This window comes from Saccoglossus kowalevskii, chromosome 8 (assembly GCF_978046115.1).
Source record: "Saccoglossus kowalevskii chromosome 8, keSacKowa6.1, whole genome shotgun sequence".
NCBI lineage: Eukaryota > Metazoa > Hemichordata > Enteropneusta > Harrimaniidae > Saccoglossus > Saccoglossus kowalevskii.
In genome coordinates this window covers 28570803-28590402 of record NC_140648.1, presented here as the reverse complement: position 1 = coordinate 28590402, position 19600 = coordinate 28570803, and the positions used below count along the sequence as shown (strand labels likewise).

The 19600-nt window shown below is 34.2% G+C and overlaps 2 protein-coding genes across 2 annotated transcripts in view; one reads left to right on the top strand and one right to left on the bottom strand.

Moving 5' to 3' along the window:
• Window positions 1–5872: 5872 nt before the first annotated feature.
• LOC100375307 (dynein axonemal light chain 4-like) lies at window positions 5873–8345 on the bottom strand. The gene is made up of 3 exons (XM_002731599.4): window positions 8120–8345; window positions 7628–7711; window positions 5873–6270 (listed from the first exon to the last, which is right to left on the bottom strand). The coding sequence occupies exons 1-3, from the start codon at window positions 8195–8197 to the stop codon at window positions 6106–6108; spliced, it is 327 nt and encodes a 108-aa protein (XP_002731645.1). The 5' UTR covers window positions 8198–8345; the 3' UTR covers window positions 5873–6105.
• Window positions 8346–8619: 274 nt separating this feature from the next.
• Window positions 8620–19600, top strand: part of LOC100376351 (endonuclease V-like) — a 32956-nt gene continuing 21975 nt past the window's right edge. Inside the window, exons 1-6 of the mRNA XM_085502984.1 lie at window positions 8620–9064; window positions 11987–12158; window positions 13982–14116; window positions 14462–14501; window positions 17813–17925; window positions 18964–19032. Of these exons, the coding sequence (XP_085359110.1) occupies window positions 8970–9064; window positions 11987–12158; window positions 13982–14116; window positions 14462–14501; window positions 17813–17925; window positions 18964–19032 (624 nt within the window). The 5' untranslated portion in view covers window positions 8620–8969. The remainder of the gene's footprint in view (window positions 9065–11986; window positions 12159–13981; window positions 14117–14461; window positions 14502–17812; window positions 17926–18963; window positions 19033–19600) is intronic.

Here is a 19600-nt window from a genome sequence, read left to right as displayed (position 1 = left end):
AGCTAATTGCTGGCGCAATACTTTGGATGCTTGCTGTAATGGCATGTGTTTTGATCGTTGTTTAGCCCTTTCGCTATTCACGATTACCAGGAATACACTTCGTAACGGCTTGCAGACATTTTCCACTCACTCTCTATGTATCGATTACAGTATTACTTAGTAGTATAGTTGTTCTATGCCTTTTTTTATTGGGCCTATCAGGAACGACAAAACACACCGCATTTTATTGTTTTATATGGCAAAACTAGCATGTTTTTAAATAACGAAGAGATTTGACAACTTTTAAACCAATATGACCTGTTCCTAAGACTACTAATGATTCTTTAGCACAAGTAGTCTGAACATGCTCGCAACTCATTTTATTAGAATAATACAACAGTCTCCGGGTTATAAATTTAACTATGATTGGACTTGTATGCTTGGTTTGATCACTGTGTCTGAAATAAATTTGGGTCTGTTTGTTTTCAAACTACAGAGTCTGTGAGGGGTATTTTTTGTCTGCATTGGGGTTCATAAACCCTGCAACGAAATTCGAGCTATACATATGGTCACGTGGAAATAAAAACTTTCCTACGAACATTTTATTGGACACAAAAAACTAAAACATTTCACGGAGTATTTGAGACCGAAATTATCGTTTAATTCTTAGACCGTCGCTGATTGGCTTCTGAATTGAATTTGGTTTTTGGGTCCAAATACTCAGTGTTTGTATGCTAGTACGCCAAATGTGATTGGATTTTGTTGGCGGATGGCTTAATTTATCCCACCGGAAATATAGACATTCAAACTTGTGTTAAATACCGTTGTATAATTTAAAATGCATAGTCTAGTCAATATTTCCGATCAGTGTTAGTAAAGGTTTTTACATGCCCTCGATCAGGGAATTTACTGTATTCTGTTTTGTATGAATGTAAACAGGTGATCGTCATGCTGACCTGGACATGCTAAAACAAAACCGTAACTTTGTAGAAATACTGCAGATGTTGAAATGTTGACACTTGTGATGTAATACGTAAACTATGTTTACTGTTTACTAAAATACGCAATGTAATGTATATAAATTTTCGCTTAAACCACGTATTGTTATTTTTTAAACATTCTTATATCTCAAAGGAATACATGCTTCTATCCTCAGGCTTGTTTGTCGAGTCATCATAAAGTTAAAACTATTCGATATACATAAAAAAACGTAGACACGACCACTGAGGGACAATGTGACACACATTGACCCAACATATTTGGCTTCTTGCAAGGAATGCTGTGTCTGAATAATACATTCCAAATTAGGGAACCTATCCGCAAACGAATGTGATATTATCATTGTGTTAGACTACCGACAGCGCCAAAATGGGACGTCGCATTGCGGTCTATTTCATGAAGCAGGCACCACGTGAAGTACAGCACCATTAAAATGAATTTTATCACGCGATGCGCTACGGTGACGACGCTTTAAATATTTGAAATCATGTAATTACATTGTAATTGGATTATAAACCAAACTCGGTTGGTTTTATCTTGAATCCTAAAGTTTTGCTGTTTCGACTTCTGCTTCGGGTTCTTTCCATTGCAAATTGAATCCTTTTTTTAAAAATTCATTAGCTATTATACTTACATCAGATTTTGTAATTGTACTTTTTTGGGTCTATATTTTGTAGTAGGTTTATTTTCTTCAAATAAGATTTTTTGTGCTATACTAACTTGAATTTGTATTGAGTTTATTGACAAGTGTAGCTTGCCGCACTTATGGCCCGCACTAATATTTAGATACTAATTGTTGTTTTAATAAAAACGAGTGGGAATCTGCCTAGTTCGGCGTATATACTCATTGTGGGTGTATTTTGTCATTGTGCTAGCGGTTTACACCCTGAGAATATAATAAACCTGCCATTTAAGTCGCGCCCTCTAGCGACAAAATATAGTTAATATGTAACTGGACCACCTATCATATATGTACATATAACCACAAGGGGACTGTGATATAACATTGGACCACCTATTTCCTGTCTCTCTGGATATATAAAGTGAGTAAAAGTGATAATGTGTAACGAATATAAACCTCAACATTAACTAACATTGCGTGGTCTCCAATCACCATAAACTTGCCTGGTATAATATTTACTGAATGCCAAGTCATTCGCTGTATTCAAGTGTAATGTATATATCACCAAACGTGCAGTCCCGTGAAATAAAAGCAATCATGCAGTCAACGCAGGTAGACCGACGGTCCAGTATTTAAATCTATACTCGATTTCCAGTTCAGCAGCTGATCCTGTTAATATGCTGCCCTCCGACGATATTTCTTATTATCATATGAGCAGCTGTGTATATAGCTACAGTGTCCTGTTGTGTTTAGCTGCGATAATATACTGCGGTATTCGATTCGTTTTTTTTTTACCCCGGTGTTTTTTTTTTGACCCGCTATACGCTCGAAAATATAGATACTGTTTTTCGCAATAGCGAAGGTTATTAGCCAGCCGCGAATAACCTCAAAATATAAACTGCGGATATGTTTTATATATGACGCAAGCCTCTTTCGGGTAATAATAGTGCAGCCAAGTATACTACAAAGCCAACCGCCAATCTGTAACAAAAAGATATCTGGTAACACATCCATGTCAATACAAAAACAAGACATTGACAACCATTGTAATTTCCTTTCTCCAATAAGCGCCCATTCGAGTGATTTGATCTAAAACTACACTGCTCCAAGCACACGTAGTACAGATTTGACATTTAACATTTCTTTAAATTTCCAATTTTATTTTCACATTTTCAATGGTCATGGGGTCTTTTTTTTTAATATTTTCAGGAATCAAATGCATTGTATTCTGCTGTGTTGATATACCGTGTGATATGTGGCGATGATAAATCATTTTAGCATGATTTTGTATTAGCATATATTAATAAGGAAGTTTTCAAGAAATTTGTTTTACTAGTAAAGGGGCGGGTTTTTGAGGATCTGGTCTCCCGAACCGTGATTTTCACCAAAAGTTACCCGTAAATATTTTGACACATACCCTGGACCCAGTTGTTTCTTTTCACTGATCGAGGTTGATGGCGTTTTTCGTCCAAAAAATGGCCTAATTTTTTCTAAAATGGCCGAAAATCTTAAAATGGTGGTCAAAATGACTGTGAAAATGGGGGTCAAAACAAGGGCGCACACCCGTATACTCAAATCTATGGAAGTACCCCGGGGTTTCATCCCAACGCTGTTTCGTCCGAAATTGTTTTTTCGTCCAAAATAGTTTCATCCAAAATTCGGATATAAGTAAGTTGTCGCAGTAAATAATCACAAATGAATCAAGAACCTTGCACAGTTTTATCTCCACAAACGGGCCTTGGTTGGTTGGAACGTATTCGAAGCCCGGGGGGGGGGGGCTACTTCCATAGAATTGCAATACGGGTATGTGCCGCCCGACTGGGGTGTCATTTCACGTTATTTTGTTTAGAAGTGGGTAGCCATTTATCAATTGTTTGGTTTAGAAATGTGTAGCATTTATTTACTTTTTCACAGATCCTTCTTATATTCAAAGCCAAATACTGGAAAAGGCTGAATAAAATGCATCGCCCGGATGCGCTCACTGGTTGCGAAAGTTGTGAGCTGGGTGTTTTTTTCCTCCTGAAAACACTTGTGTTTAGAAGTGGGTATATAAATAGAAAAAAAATGGTTTAGAAGTGAGTATGGTTTTCGAGAGATGGGCTTCACACCCTTACCCACTTAATGTGAAAGTAGCCCCCCCGGGATTCGAAGGGCTCTAAAAAGTAAAAGTCAGTATTGGTGCACATTGCGACCTGATTAAAATCTTCGCATTCGTTCTTGCCGTCACTGCTTATCAATGCTGATATCTAATAAGCATAGCAACAACCACTGTCCTTTAATAACACCTGGATGGACGGGGTTGGTGTGGGTTATATTTTAGGATATAACCACAGTGGTAACACGCTTATGTTAGATAGTGGATGGCATAACACAATTACAGCAATATCTTACTGGAAAGGGAATTAAACTGAAATAATATAATAATAAATTTATATAAATCAACTAAGCCACATATGCATACTCTGGTCACGTGATTCTTGATTTTCTAGTCGCTCCATATAAGGTATACAAGAGGACTGCCATTAGTAATGAGGTCACGAACTACTTTATTTCATAGACATAATACAAATTGAGTCACTCATCTGTGTTTTGCATGCAGACAGTGTTGTACTTAGCAAAGCCCAGGGGAGATTATGGAGTCTACAAGCACTGCATAACCACAGAGGCTTTTATTCCCAACCAATAACAAAACAAACCATACAGGAAACTGATGAGTTTAATTAGAAATCAGAGAACCAAGAACCAATATTAGGGCCCAGGCACGGGGGCAGGATACTGGAGTCAATATTAGAAGATTTAATTAATAAATTTCAATTTCACTGATTTCAATTCATGTCAATATTTGTTTTCATCTTTTTCAAGTGAAGCGTTAATAGCTAACTTATTAGAACATGTTATTAATATTTGATGCTACTCCAGTGGATAATACAAGTAAAATGTTCGCTCTTATTACCTGTAATATTAACAAAATTGAGTATTGATTTGGTCACAAAAAAAATAGTTTTTTTTTTAAGTGTTGAAATAATTCATCATTTTATTCAGTGGAACAGTCAAAGGTTTAAGGTCTGTTCAGAACTTGTATAGTCAACACTACTGTAAACAGCTTTAATTTCTGTGTTTTTTTTTACAACAGGGAGTGTCCTTATAAAAACCATATTATCCTCAAATAGTGAAAATTATTAGCAATGAAAATTAGGCAATTCATGGTATAATTTGCGATATAAATACAAGCACTGTATTGAGAAGCGTATCAACAATACAAACTAGCATAAGCTAAAAAAATCGTATGTACTGTACCATATTAGCATTCATTAAAATATACCTTGTGTAACCATAGAAATACCATTAACTCTGTAACCACATACGTTTCAAACAGAGCTAATATAATATTCAACAAAATAATAACGAATACAATATTACCAGTGATAATAAATGGTTTTAGACCACATGACTGGGCTGTTCAGCAATCTCTCTCTATCAAATGGCAATTTAATATGCTATCCCAGAGTCAACCATGCTTGGTTGAATGCAGATCAGAGATCATCCAAGGTTTGTTTAAAAATCACATCTGTAAGTAATTAAATATCAGCCAGCGACTCCCTGTCGAGTCTGTGGTGCACATACCCAAGGGAGGGGTAAACCCCCCAGGTATGATTTGAACCCCGAGCTACTAATCATTGGGTCTACACAACAACACATATGTGCAACCGGTGATTAGTTAACTTTCTTGCCTTGGTACACGAAGTAGCAGCTGATCTAGACATGACCTAAAACATAACAGAATCCCATCAACTGGGATTGATAGATGAACATTGACTCATATCATTTGATTATACAATAATCTTTAATTTCTGTATGCAAAAACATCGGAATTACAAAAAGTTGTTTAATGAAAGGAAAAAAAAAATATTGTAGATCTGTATTACCACTAACATTATCTAATGATTTAAAAAAAAAAAATGTTTGGATACAGAAAGATAAGACTCATAAAGTAGACACACACACATAATAAATCATATAACCTAGACAAAAAGTTGATGCATATGTACAAATTATCTTAGATAATAGCTACAAGCCAAAGGCTTGATGCGCACAATAAGGTTTTTCAGTTTGTGGGGAAAAACATTTTGTAATTTCAATTCTACCAGATAAAGAAAATGTGAAAATATGTATTTTTAATGTTTTCCTTTCTCACACTAAGGAACAAGCTATTTTTTAACTCTAATTAAACGTTTGGAGATAACAACATAGCATAAGGATGAAACTTAATAATATGTTAATGAGCTCTTGTTTTTAGACAATTTTTAATTCTAAGTTGAAGTTTTTCACTCAGAAAAAAACAAATTTAATTGGTCTAATGCACTACATATTTGAAAGTGTATGTAAAAAAATACCGCAATATGTACAACAGGGCTGATTCAATAAAAAAAATACAGCAAGAGTCTGGGGTATGTGTGACTTGGAGATACATGATGCAAAATGGCAGTTGGTTTTTTGTGCTTTATCTATGAACATTTCCAAACCATAATTGCAAGATTACCACCAAAAAACATGTAAAGAATATTCTTGACTTCATGTGTTATTTCAAATCCGAAACCTTCACCGACGATCACATGCCAGGATGAACCAAATTTCTTGTCCATACTCTCTTTAATCATTTTGGCGGCATTCTGCATGAAAAAAAAAAGTAAGAGGTTTAGTGTTTGCGATTGATGCATCAGCATACACTGACTTTGAAGTTGATCAATACTGTTTCAAAGTAAATACAAGTTATATTGCAATGTATTAGCAGAGAGAAAGCTACTAAAACTGTATCTTTACAAATAGGTCTATTGTTTCCTTTTAAAAAAAAAAAAAATATAGTTTGCAACACATTATTTACATTTTTTAAAATTATGTTTAGTTTTTTTCTAATCCATCATTCTGTAATCCGCATATCACGTTTATCTCGAAATTTTGGTCTGTGACTTCATTTTTTTTAAATGTGAGCATATCTATGCACATTTAGCACCAGCAATTTCCAAAAACTCTCATGAAACATTATTGATGAATCTTAAATGCACCGGTAGATCCAAAGCAGCCCTTGGACGGAGCAATGTGGAAAAGAAGTGCAACATATGTACAATGTTGTAACCACAGGTAACTGAGAAACTAGATCCTGATGACACTTTGCCAAAATGGTACATAGTCCAGTCACAAGGTAATGGATATGAACACTGCAGAAGTCCCAACAATTGTGTTATACTCTGTGGTGACAGGCTCACTAATAATAATCACAGAATAATCAATATCACCTGTTTTTTTTTTTCTGGTGACATTTATGTGTATAATAATGCATTATGGCAATTTAAAGTGATATCCAAGGTCTGATCAAACAAAAGCAAACATACAATAAACATGTGAACTTGATAAACAAATCAAATCATAATGACAAAATGAACTGGAAATAGAATAACTATTCCAAGCTTGTATTTTCAGCAACCAGAATAAATGCCAGTTTCCCAAATGGAATTTGAAACCAACAGACCATGGAGGTAATCTGTTTATACCTCCATGAACAGACCAAGCAACATACAGTACTGTACTACACAACCAGTATGTTTATGATTGAGGTTAAATTAATTTCACCCATTAGTATCTATGCTTTATTATTATATACGAGATGTGAATATTCAATTAGTTACATCACAAGCAAACAATTTATTCCAAGTCTGTGTGGGAATATGAACACATTTAAATACCAACAGTAATTATCTCTTTGCATGAGATAACATTAAATCATTTTTATGCTATGTTTTATCAAATATAGTAAATCTTTATATGTAAAAAACTGAATATTCTGCAAACTACATCATAAATATCAAATCACAATAATTCTTCTAATACGTGTCCTGTGGGGATTGTTATCATTCAATTGTCACTAATATTATTCTATTATCGACCATGCCCCAAGGGCTTAGAAAAAAAGAGAGATATCTTGAGAGGTCAAAATTAAGTAAAATCTCGTAAATTTTTGGGCTTACTCACTTCGTTGTTATTTGCAAATTTTTCACAGGCTGTTACACACAACTCCATAGCTTCCGTCCTCATTTCGTCGTTCATGTCGGAATGCTGAAAAGAGAATCATTCACGTGATAATAGTACATATTTATCAACGATTTAAGACACAAAATAAAACATGTACTAGCTACGACGGCGTTGCAACGATACACGTGAATTTTTAACTAAAACACGATCAATATTGCATCTAGAACACTCGTAAATCAAATCAAGTAGTAGAACTGCTGGGTGCCTCACTATCCGACTATGTTGTATTTGTAGAGAAATCTGAATCATTAAACTGCGCCTCTATTACTCGCCCAAGCAACCACGCCGAAACTGAGATGTGTTTTTTAATTAAAACAACTATATATGTAGGTTGAAAGACAGGTTTACCAAGAAGAAAAAAAAAAACAGTTGTGTAATATATTTTCAGTCTAAGAAAGTAGTTTTAATTAATGGAATCATAAATATACTTACCCTGATCAGTGGATATGTTTGTAATCTTCTGATGTCAGTTTCCTTCTCTTCTTTCTTGCCTTCCGCTGGTTCTTCCATTTTGGTTTAGTACACAAGCACTGAAGTGGAAAACTAAAGAAGCTATAGGCTGTCTGGAGGTTACAATTTTGCAAATTTAGGTGTTGAAATTTGCAAACCGGTTACTATTTGGAGCACGATAATCTGTAACCCGCCTGAGCTTGTTGTTGTTGGTAACCGTCGGAGGTGCTTAGCCTTTTCAAAATGATTAATATGGCTGCTTTGGGAGATACCGAACATCTGGAAAACATTGCATTCATTCTTAATTCTTCCCTAATTTGAATATTTCTATTGTATATAGAATCTATAATAGTATAATACTAGTATTTTTAGCTGATTTGAAAAAGGGAATTTAGCATATTTGCTTTGATTATTTCGAGAGGCATAGGGCAGCTAGTTAACCCCCCAGCGTCTGCGCATGTCAATTGATACAAACATGTCAGCGCCCATTGACGGATGTTTGAAAAATGTAACTTGGTATTGAAATTTTAGCGATGATTTTGTATAGAAAATCAACATTTCTTTAATCCATTCACCTTTCAAGAAATATTCCCAGTCCTACCATTGTGCCAAGGGCGCAATTGGTGACATGAAAACATTTACAGTTTGTGTTGTGACATTGCCATGGGATTAAGTTTTAAAGTTTACGTAGCTCCGATTGGAATTGCCATTCGTTGCATCATTCTAATCCCGGATGCCAATAAAACTTCACAGAGATCTGCATATTGCTAGAACAGTTAGATCACCTTATACCCAATGATATAGTAATTGAAGAAGAACGAACGTGTTTGAAATGGCTATCCAGCATCAAGCTGACGGAAACTTTGGCGATTCACTTAGCGATAGTAGGGACGAGGAGATAAACGAACTGAAAATAAAATGGGAGAGGTGAGACTAATATAATTATCACCATTATGTGGTTTGATTATGGAACGAGTACAGGAGTGCAGTAACATGTACCCCAGGGTGACGTTTCCTTGTTTATATGTCATTTTCACGGTTTGTCTCCCAACTGATTCATATTAAATATACATCGTTGCTTTATATTATAAAAGATATGTATGGTGATGTGAAATATAAGGTAAAAACAAAAAAAATATCGGAGTAAAACAAGGATGCAACCGTAGCCCAAGTCTGTTTAATTTATTTATTAATGACCTGCCTGATATGTTTGATAATGATCATTGTGACCCAACACTGTTGCACAACACACCAATTAATTGCCTTCTTCATGCAGATAATATTTTGATTCTTTCAAAATCCAAAAAGGGATTACAAAACTGTTTGGATAAACTATCAGCCTACACATCAAAATGGCAGTTGTCTGTCAACACAGATAAAACAAAAATAATGATATTCAATAAGTGTAACAGACTCCTTAACAAGGACATATTCTTTTATGAAGGAAAAGAAATCAATATAGTTAAAGATTTCAATTATCTTGGCTTAACTATGAGTCCAAATGGTAAATTTAAAGATGCCATTGATAAACTTATCAGACCAGTTATTGTGTATGGGAGTGACATTTGGGGAGAAGAAAGTTCTATAAAATCAATTGTAGAGGATGTCCAGCTTACATACTATCGGTACATTCTTGGTATCTCAAAAAATACACCAATCATGGCAATATGTATAGTGAATTGGGAAATTAACTCTTGACTCTTTTATTAAGAAACAAATGATAAAATATGCCAATCGTATTGCAAATTCCACAAGTACTCTACTTCAAGAAGCATACTATGTCAATAAAATTACCGGTATTAAAAGTAAATGGTTTAAAAAACTTGATTTGATATTAAAAAATATAAACCATTCTTATCTTTTAAATAAAACAAATATTATCTCATTATCAAAATTAAAAACAATTGATGAGAAATTAAAAGAAGAGTTTACAACTGAGTGGAAAAATGAAATAAATAATGACAATAGGAAAGAATCAAATTCTAAAAATAAACTAAGAACCCACAAACTTTTTAAAACCAAAATAGAACAAGAAAACTACTTAACAATTATGAAAAACAGTGAACTTCGCAAATCCTTAACAAAATTTAGACTTGGCAACCACTGTCTGAAAATTGAAACAGGCCGGCACACAGGATTGGATTTTAAAGACAGGGTCTTTAAAGATGAAAGATGAACAACATTTTGTCATAAATTGTCCTCATTATAATGAAATACGATTAAAACTTTACATTGTAGCTAATAAATGTATACCAAAATTTTGACAAATTTAGTAATAAAAATAAATTGGTATCATTACTAAGTGACAAGAAAATGTCAATTCCTTTAGCGCAATATTTAAAAAACTGTTTTAATACAAGACAGCAGCACCTACATAAACTAAGCCAGTAACACATTCCTTGTATACAAATTTCTATCTTTTTTTTAATGCTTTTTTGTTCCCTTACTTTTTATGTAGTTATTTTTCTTTTACTAATATCTGATTTGTAATCTTTTTCAACCCCTTCCGGGGGATGTTGTGTGTTAATTAATGAATAAATTATATTAGCATGGAGGTAGAAATTAAGGGATTCTTTTCTAGCTATATGGTATTAGTGACAATTTGTTCAGGTAGTTCGCTACCATTAAAACCTGCAAAAAAATTATCACAGTAAATCATTCAAAAATTATTCTGTGATGATTCGCATACATGAACGTCATTCATTTTTACAGAGAATAACTTGTACTGATATTCAGTATTTCCATGATGGTCATAGTTAGCCCTCATAACACTATGTATATTTTTTTAGCATAGGTCACCAAACAACATTTTGAGATACGATTTACTGTTTCTGCCATAGAAACCAATTGTAAACTATTTAAAAAACGCATTTTTGTTAAATTGTCGAGCTTGTTTTTTCAAAAATCTTACTTCAGGGACCATATATTTTTATTTCAAAATTTTGAACGTTACAGTAGCCCAACCACTCTTGCTGGATTTCTAGGATTTCTGAGTATTATTTTAATGGTAGCAAACTATCTTAAAAGGTTATAAAGAAAGTACAAGTTTTTTCCTATAAATATGTATCATATAGGCACCTGGACAGTGGAAATGATAAATAAACAACAAAACGAGACTCTGGCAGCGGCGACTGTGCACTAAAGTCTCCAGTACACAGTCATGTGAGGGCTGATAATTGTAGTAATTAGATCAATACTAATTACTTTAATATTTGTTCTACTTCTCCACACATGTTTTTTTGTTAAGCATATCTGTGAAAAATACAAGAAAATAATAATAATTAATGTTAGATTTCCCTACCTCAAGTGACTGGTCTAAATGAATAACCATTTTGTGACACCAATGTTGCATCATATTGTATCACTTTTTGTATTTGTTAGATATATACAAAGCAACATGTCCTATATTGCTTTATTGGTATTTTAGTTCATTAAAGACATGCTTCATTGGCTTCACAACTGTAGAAATGTTGGTAATGTAGGATGAGTGAACAACCAGAAACAGGTCACTCAAGGATTTTTTTAATGTTTGTTTTCCAGATAACGACTTATATTGCATAGCTCCTTCCTATATTGCACCTTTCTGATGGTGTATAGTACTTTTTCAATAGTGACATGGTCAGTAGTAGCCTGACAAGGTTGTGTGAGTTGCACCCTCCGCGGTGCTCCAAACCCAAAACACGCCTGACAAAAGCGATGTAGTTTTTCATTTCCCATCGATAATTTTTTGCAGGGACGTCAGATAGTGACGGCCATCAAAGAGTAACCGTTCACGACAGAGTTTATTTCCATTGAAATCCTAGTGTTACTACCAGTATTAAATCTATAAAATATTTATTTACAATCCAGTATACAGGATGAGTTGAAGACTAAATTGATCACAGAGAACACAGAAGAATGGCAGAATATGGAATGTTTGGAAGGACTCAAATATATTGGTGGTGTTGATCTATCATTCGTCAAGGGAGATGATGTCAATGCGTGCGCATGTTTGGTGGTTTGCTCATTCCCTGATCTGGAGGTATAACATTCAGCTTTCTTTATTTCTACTGTAAAATACTTTATTTTAGCTGAAATTAATTTTCACTGAAAAGACTTTTTTTGATGTTTTGCATGGAATTTATTTTCATTGAATTTCAATGAGTTGAATGTAAAATATAGCAAAAAAAATATTTGCTGATTATTTTTATTGAATCATCTATTCAGCGAAAATAAATTCCAAGCAAAACTAAAGTATTTTACAGTATCACAAAATTGGTATGAAGACTTAAAGCGTTTCTGACTTTTCATATAGAGGGCGCACTATCTCCAGTTGAAGACATTTGTGATTCACTTCCCTTAGAAGTAATTTTTATGAAAAACATGACATCGTGAGAAACAATAACTTTGTGTTGATGTGTGGGTTTAGTGAGTTTTTGTGCCTGCTTTGAATCAGTTGAATCTTTAACTAGCTATACTTGTGCGCCATCTGTGGTGGAAATGAGAAATCTAGGAAATCTTCCCATCAGTCTTTCACAAAGCCCAGAAAAAATAAATGGAAGTGTTCTTATTTAATTTTAAAATTGTGTTTATATATTATTTTGAATTTTCATGAATTTCTTTTTTATTAAATATTAGCAAAAAGTACATGTAACCTCTACATTGTGATTACTAGAAATCTAAATATTTACCCTATGTCAAAGCATGGGTTGATGTTGATAAATGCGTAGGTTAAATGTAGGTGGGCCTGGGTATGAGAAACTAAATGACCAATACATGGATAGGGATAGAAACAAATTATTCTGTAAATCGCTATAATTTTGAAAAAAACATAGATTTTTGCCAATTTTTTTGGACAGAGAAAAATGTGAAACTTTGTAGCATCATTAAGACAAGAAAATTGATAGCATAGTGAAACTATCTTGATTTCAGTACTTTCTATAGTCATTGTCTATTATTCTTTTCAACCCATCATCGCTTCCGTTTATTTACTCAATAAAATGGGTTGAAAAAAGTGCAACCGCAACCAGCTATGTGCATGAAAAAAGGGTCAGCCATATACATACACAGCACGGTTCACCTGGTGTTATTGACAAGGCCTGTCACTTGAAATAAAATACTTGTTAGTTGTTTTACAGTCTGAGTTGACGATGGACTGCTTCATTCCAGTAGTACAATTGTTTTAGTTTGAAAACGAACAAATACACGTCAGGGTGTCCCATGAAGTATTTGAAAGGTCTAAGTGGGGCTTTGTACCTGACACTTTCAGATGAGCTCAGTCGATGTGTGCGATATTAAAAAAAACATGATTTTTAAACACAATAGTTTCGCCATTTTGTTTCTTGTCTATCCACGTCAAACTGACTTTTAAATACGCATATAGTGTGTGAAATATGGTGCTAGAACCCTGGTAGGATCATGGTAACTGGTTATTGGGATAAAATATCTTTATTTTACAAGGATCTGTGATTCAATTTATCCGAGTTGACCCGAATGCTAATTATTTACGTAATCGCTTTACAGAAATGTTTACCAAGTACATGTATGTAAATCGAATCGCTCATAGAACAAAGAAGAACAATAGTATTTGTCATCTTTCACAAAATAAAATTGCATATGATTTCGAATATTTCTCAAATAGAGTAGGTTTTGGCTGTGTAAATTTAAAAAGATTATTTATTGAATGTACTTTAAAGAGCACTCAAGTTCCCAAACTACGCATAGCGATGTTTTTGTATATCACTTATGGGTCACATGTACTCACAAAAATCACATTAGAACAAAGACCCTCTCCTGTGATGATACTCAAAATATGTTTTATATATTTTTTTTTTATAATATACCATTATGTATTCATAATTTCAGGTCCTGTACACTGACTTTACAATGGTAGAGTTGACAGCTCCTTACATTCCAGGATTTCTGGCATTCCGCGAAGTGGATTTCTTAGTGGACTGTTTAAACAAACTGAAATTTACCAAACCTGAAATTGTTCCCCAGGTATCAGTATGAATATAAAGTTTTTAATCCGTGGAGCTCTGCCATATCGGAATATTAAAATGAACGATCACCAGTGTGAAACTGAGAATCTAATTCTACAATCAATGAATCTGATCTTGTTCTTGATTGATTGATTGATTGACATTGAATTTTTGTTTTTAAAAAACACAACATAATGTAACGGACAACATGTGTTAAATGAATTCAGTGTTAGTTTCACTTTCATCATTCATTTGTTTAATATATTTATTTAAAAATATTTATTTAAAATGAACTCTGAAGACCATTGAATTGTATTGCTGTAGTTTTTTAAAAAGTAAACACCTAATGTTCTTGTATTCACAGGTTATACTTGTGGATGGCAATGGTTTACTCCACCCAAGAGGTGTGTATGTATTTATTTCATCCTGTTAGAATATTAGTACTGGTAATACAATCCATGCATGAAAGTGCGCCCTCTATAATAAACTTTCGTTTTTTTAATCAACTACCGTTGGTGGTGCTATTTACTTCTCATTGAATTGTTACCAAACGCTTCAGCGTGGTATTAAGAGTTTGTTTTCAGGGGTGGGTGATACCAAGGTGGGAAATGGATGCACATAAGGGGTTAATTCCTTGAATTGCAATATAGAGGGTTCAGGCCGAAATACAATATATAGTGTTTTCATGTTTCGTCTGATATTTCTGTGGTATTCTGCTGCTGTAAATAATGCACGATTTGTTCCGAAATTCAGTATTTTGTGTGCATTCCAGGGTTATTCGTTTTTTGCTGAAAACACCCCTATTTTTTTAATGGCAGAGTCGAATAGTTTCACTCCCACTGGGAAATCTGCTTTGTTGCTTGAATGAGAGCTAATTAAACACATTTCCCAGACCGGCGAAAGAGTATGCAACAGCCAATTTTAACAGCCTGTCACATGATTTTAGTCTGAATGTCAACATGAAAAGAGGCTCACCATTTTACGCAGGAGTAATTGGGAGTAGAACATGTGAGGGATAGTATTAACAGAGATGTGTATACTGGAAAGTAATAACTATCATACTTTTGCACTCTGAGCATTCCTGTTTTAGTATATTGGTTTGAAAATGTTGAACTTGCATGATTTGCAATGTGTTTTTTTATACTGAAACTCCCCTATTGATCGAATTCCGGGTTTGAACGAGAACGACACACCACGTGAATCATTTGAATACAATGCTGAAGACAAGCATGCCGCGCTACTGTGGTACTCCACTGACGGGATGACTTACTAGTACTGCATGCTACAACTTCGCTTCTGATGTTGCTTGCTAGCCGTGGATTGAATGAATCTTGATTACCGGTTAAAATGTTGCTCATTTGGCGTTGGTAATCTTTATTTGGAACTGGGTAACGCCGCAACGTCGCCAGCAGAAACCTCCTGGTACTTCGTACTATGATAAAACTCAATCAACATACACCAAGTTCTGTCAATCGTAGTATTCCATGTGATGTACACCTAATATGCAAAAAATGTTGCTAAACTGGATAAAAATAGCAGACGAACATTTATTTACAAAATAAAAATACTTCGGTTGCCAATGAAAACAAGCCGGTAAAAAAACAAGCAATATGTTTTCGGCTGTTACCATGGTTGGACATGAACGTGAAGCTAACGTCGGTTTATAACTAAAACCAGGCACCTTTATACGAGGTTCGCAAAATAACATTCAGTCTTTAAAAGTCCCTTTATTTTATTGCTAGGACGTATTCAGCCGTTAAATGTATTATTTCCAACCGTTTTGCGATAGTATTTTCTAGATTGGAGGCAGCATTTAGATTTTATTCAAAGTTCAATTGGGATTACGTTGACAGTGTAACAATGTCGGCGCCAGTGATCTCTTACCAGTGCGCAACGTAGCCAGAATAAAAGGCATGATCATTTGGCCACTGCTATTACAAGACTGGTAGGAGGTAATAAATTTGGGGCGAAAGTATTCAAAAAACAGATTTTGGCTGTTGCCATGGTAGCGGTGGGTCAGGATTGTTTTTCCAATTAGTGATGGTACGATCTGCCTATCAAGTTTGAACAAAATCAGCCAAGCCCAAAAAAATCACAGAAGAGTTAAAAAGCCATTCCTGGTGAACAGTTACTCTAACTTTGGGGTCAAATTTCTCATTAATGAAAAAAGATATAAAAAAATTCAAATAGTAACTTTGTACCCACACTCAAACCGAGTACAATGAGATATGTCTGAGGTGTTGTATCACAGGGAATTGGACAAACTTATGTATTTTAATAAATTATTGAATAATAAAATGTTATATAACTTTTCTTTTACCCCCTCCCCTTCCTGGTATCTATTTTTAAAATCAAGTAATCACTATTTTTATTTTGTAAACACATTTCCGTCTGCTATTTGTGTCAGGTTCAAATCGTTCACCAATCGTTCATTTTTGGCATGTTAGATGTACATCACATAGAATACTAGGATTGGGAAAACTTAATGTATGTTGACCACCTGGAAACTGAGTTTTATCAATCTTGAAGGGCTCTCTGAACATCCACCCGCAGCCTGGACCCGCAGTAAAATCAGCCTTTTCACTTTGGCGCGTAGATGTTTTGACTTGACAAGTTGTTTGACAGCTAGCAAAAAGATTGTGCGACGCGCATCGTCTTTTTTATGACGTTTTGAACACTTAGTCAATTTGAGCAGTATTTATTCGGACAATGACTCAAGTTTAGACGTCTGATTATTTTATTTTCACACGTACAGTGACACGCGTTCTACACTGACACGCGTTGCTAGGTCGCAGCACTGTCTTGGAGCATATTAATGGGCAATTGGGTTCCCCGACCTAAATTTCTATCCCGATTTGTTGCACGTTCTTTCTTTAATATGAAATAATCAAATATGGGAAATATGTAATAATAACAGAACCCCATACCCTCCCAGTGGCTTCGCTCGTGAAAGTACGGCAGCAGGATACACCGCATCACTCGTGAAAATAACTTCCATACGCAATGAAAGCCACGGGGAGGGTATGGGGTTCTGTCATAATACTTCATTATCACTGAAAACATTTTCCCCCTGAAATAAATTCCAGTGAAAATGCCATTTCCCTCACACTCTATTGAGACACAGCACAGTGAAAATTGGATTCACATGTAATGTTTGAAAACATGTCAGCAAAAATAAATTAAGTGAAATTCTACGTGACTTCATAAGAGTTGGAAATGAACAAATTACACTCGACCCTACCACTCCATATACAATGTAAACTACACCCCAAAACATCCTTTCGCCCATGGGTACTATCGTGTTTCACCAGTGTATTCTATTTGACTTCAGGAGAAATTGAAATAAACAAATTAATTATAATTTCAGCCTCTAGTTGAGCACTACCTCGTCTTTATGTCAACTTTAAGTTATTCATTGCCTACATCAGTGACTTCAAAATATATGTTTCAATCCCAAGAATTTAACTCGCTGTTAATTGCATGAGAGTGCCAGTCTTTCATGAATTACTGGGATTACTGGGAACATGAAGCTGTAACTAAATCCTGGTATAAGCACCGGTTAGGTAGGCTTGAACTATGCATGTGAAGCCACCTGAGAGGTATATTCAATCCAATAGATTTCTCATTGTTTGGTAACTATTTGCTGCAAATGCAGCAAAAATCAATATAAAAATATTACCCACACAGCATTCTACAGGTTACTTGTTTCCTTCAGAGTTTGGTACTGCTTGCCATCTGGGTGTTGTGACAAATATTCCATGCATCGGTGTTGCTAAAAAACTTTTTCAAGTGGATGGGTTGGAGAAAAATGAGGATCATCTTCAGAAGGCAAGTTTTTTGTTACTACATGTACAATTATATTTACTGTAAAAGCATTAATTTTAACTGGTATTTTTATTTCACTGTTTTGATATTTGACCTTGTTCATTGTATTTTAAAGTCACAAGTTTCTATTTAACATGTAAACATGAATTTAATTTAGCCGATTGCATTTTATCTTCAAAAATTGAGAAATTAAAACCAAATGAATAATTAATGCCTTTACAGTACTTTTAAAACTCAAGTCAGAATTTATGCAAGTCAGAATATGTTTCAAACAGAAAATTTTAATGTTTTTTCCGACTTCTAATTTGATTGTTCGTTTTATAGAGAACAATTTTTTTTTCAAATGAGTGGACTCATGAATATTTATCTTTATTTAGAATTAGTGTGATTTGCAGTAGTTCAGAACACCAGTAATCCACACAAATTTACTGGAATTTTCTCATATTTAGACAATCGGATATTTCTTATAATAATCCAAAAGCACCAATGAAGACATAGGAATGTTGCATCAGCAGTGAAAATTTCACAATGTGTCAGTTACTTTCAAAAATTGTGTCTTTGGATATGCTACATGTATCACATGACTGTAATCACAAGAATTTCTAGCAGTGAAATTAACCTTTTCACCACCAGTTCCCTCTTTTCATTACAAATTTACAAAATAGTCCTGTTTATAGTCTGAAAAAATTTGGCTATTTTTGGTTCAATTTTCTGAGAGTATTCAGAAAATTGAACCAAAAATAGCCAAATTTTTTTAGAGAAAATTGGTCTGTTGGCTCCAAAATTCGGGTTTTATTTCCAGAAATATTGAAGAATATAAGAAGAAAGTGCAGACAAGTTTTGGTGAGAAAGTCTGGTGTTGAAAGGGTTCAACAGACAGAATTGCTCATGCATTTCCAATAAAGTAAATACTGATTTATGAAATGCTAAACTGAAAGTTGTTTATAAGTGTTCACACACCAAATACAATACATACTAATGCTTCATGCAATTGGTTTTTGTTTTCAGGATTTTATTGTTCATTTGTATTTCTGTTTTCAGATCCTACAGTTGAAAAAGGGAGGAGACGTGTTTCCATTGGTTGGTGAATCGGGACGTGTATATGGCATGGTATGTATAGAAACATGTATGAAAATTCATTTGTATCATTACCAAATTTTAATATTTTAAAGTTGTAATATTAGAACAATATAATATAATTCCTTGATTTTTGAGTGAGTTAATTATTTAGGGCAAAATCTTTTAATATAATTTGATTAGGTACAACTTTTTCGTTAATTTCACATTTCATTAGAATTCTTAAGACACAGTGGCTTCTGGGAAATTTTGTCCTTTATGAAAAGACTCATCATAAAAATTTCTATTGGTGAATATTAAACATTTACAGTACAGACTTGATTGTGTCAATTTTCAGTCAACGGTATGAGAGTGGTGATATTAATGTCAAGTTTTTCCATTTTTTACAATAAATCAGGAGCTGGTAAATATCCCAAACCTTCCGGTTCTTTCCTCTATGACTGACGTACATTAGAAACAAATAGCCATCAGGATTTTGTTAGATAACTAGATATTTGCTGGCAGGCATTGTCATGATAGTTTGAGTGTACATATGTATTTGCTGAGATTGCATTTTACCGCTCAAAATGGGGGTAAATTTGTTGACATTTCCTGTAATTTT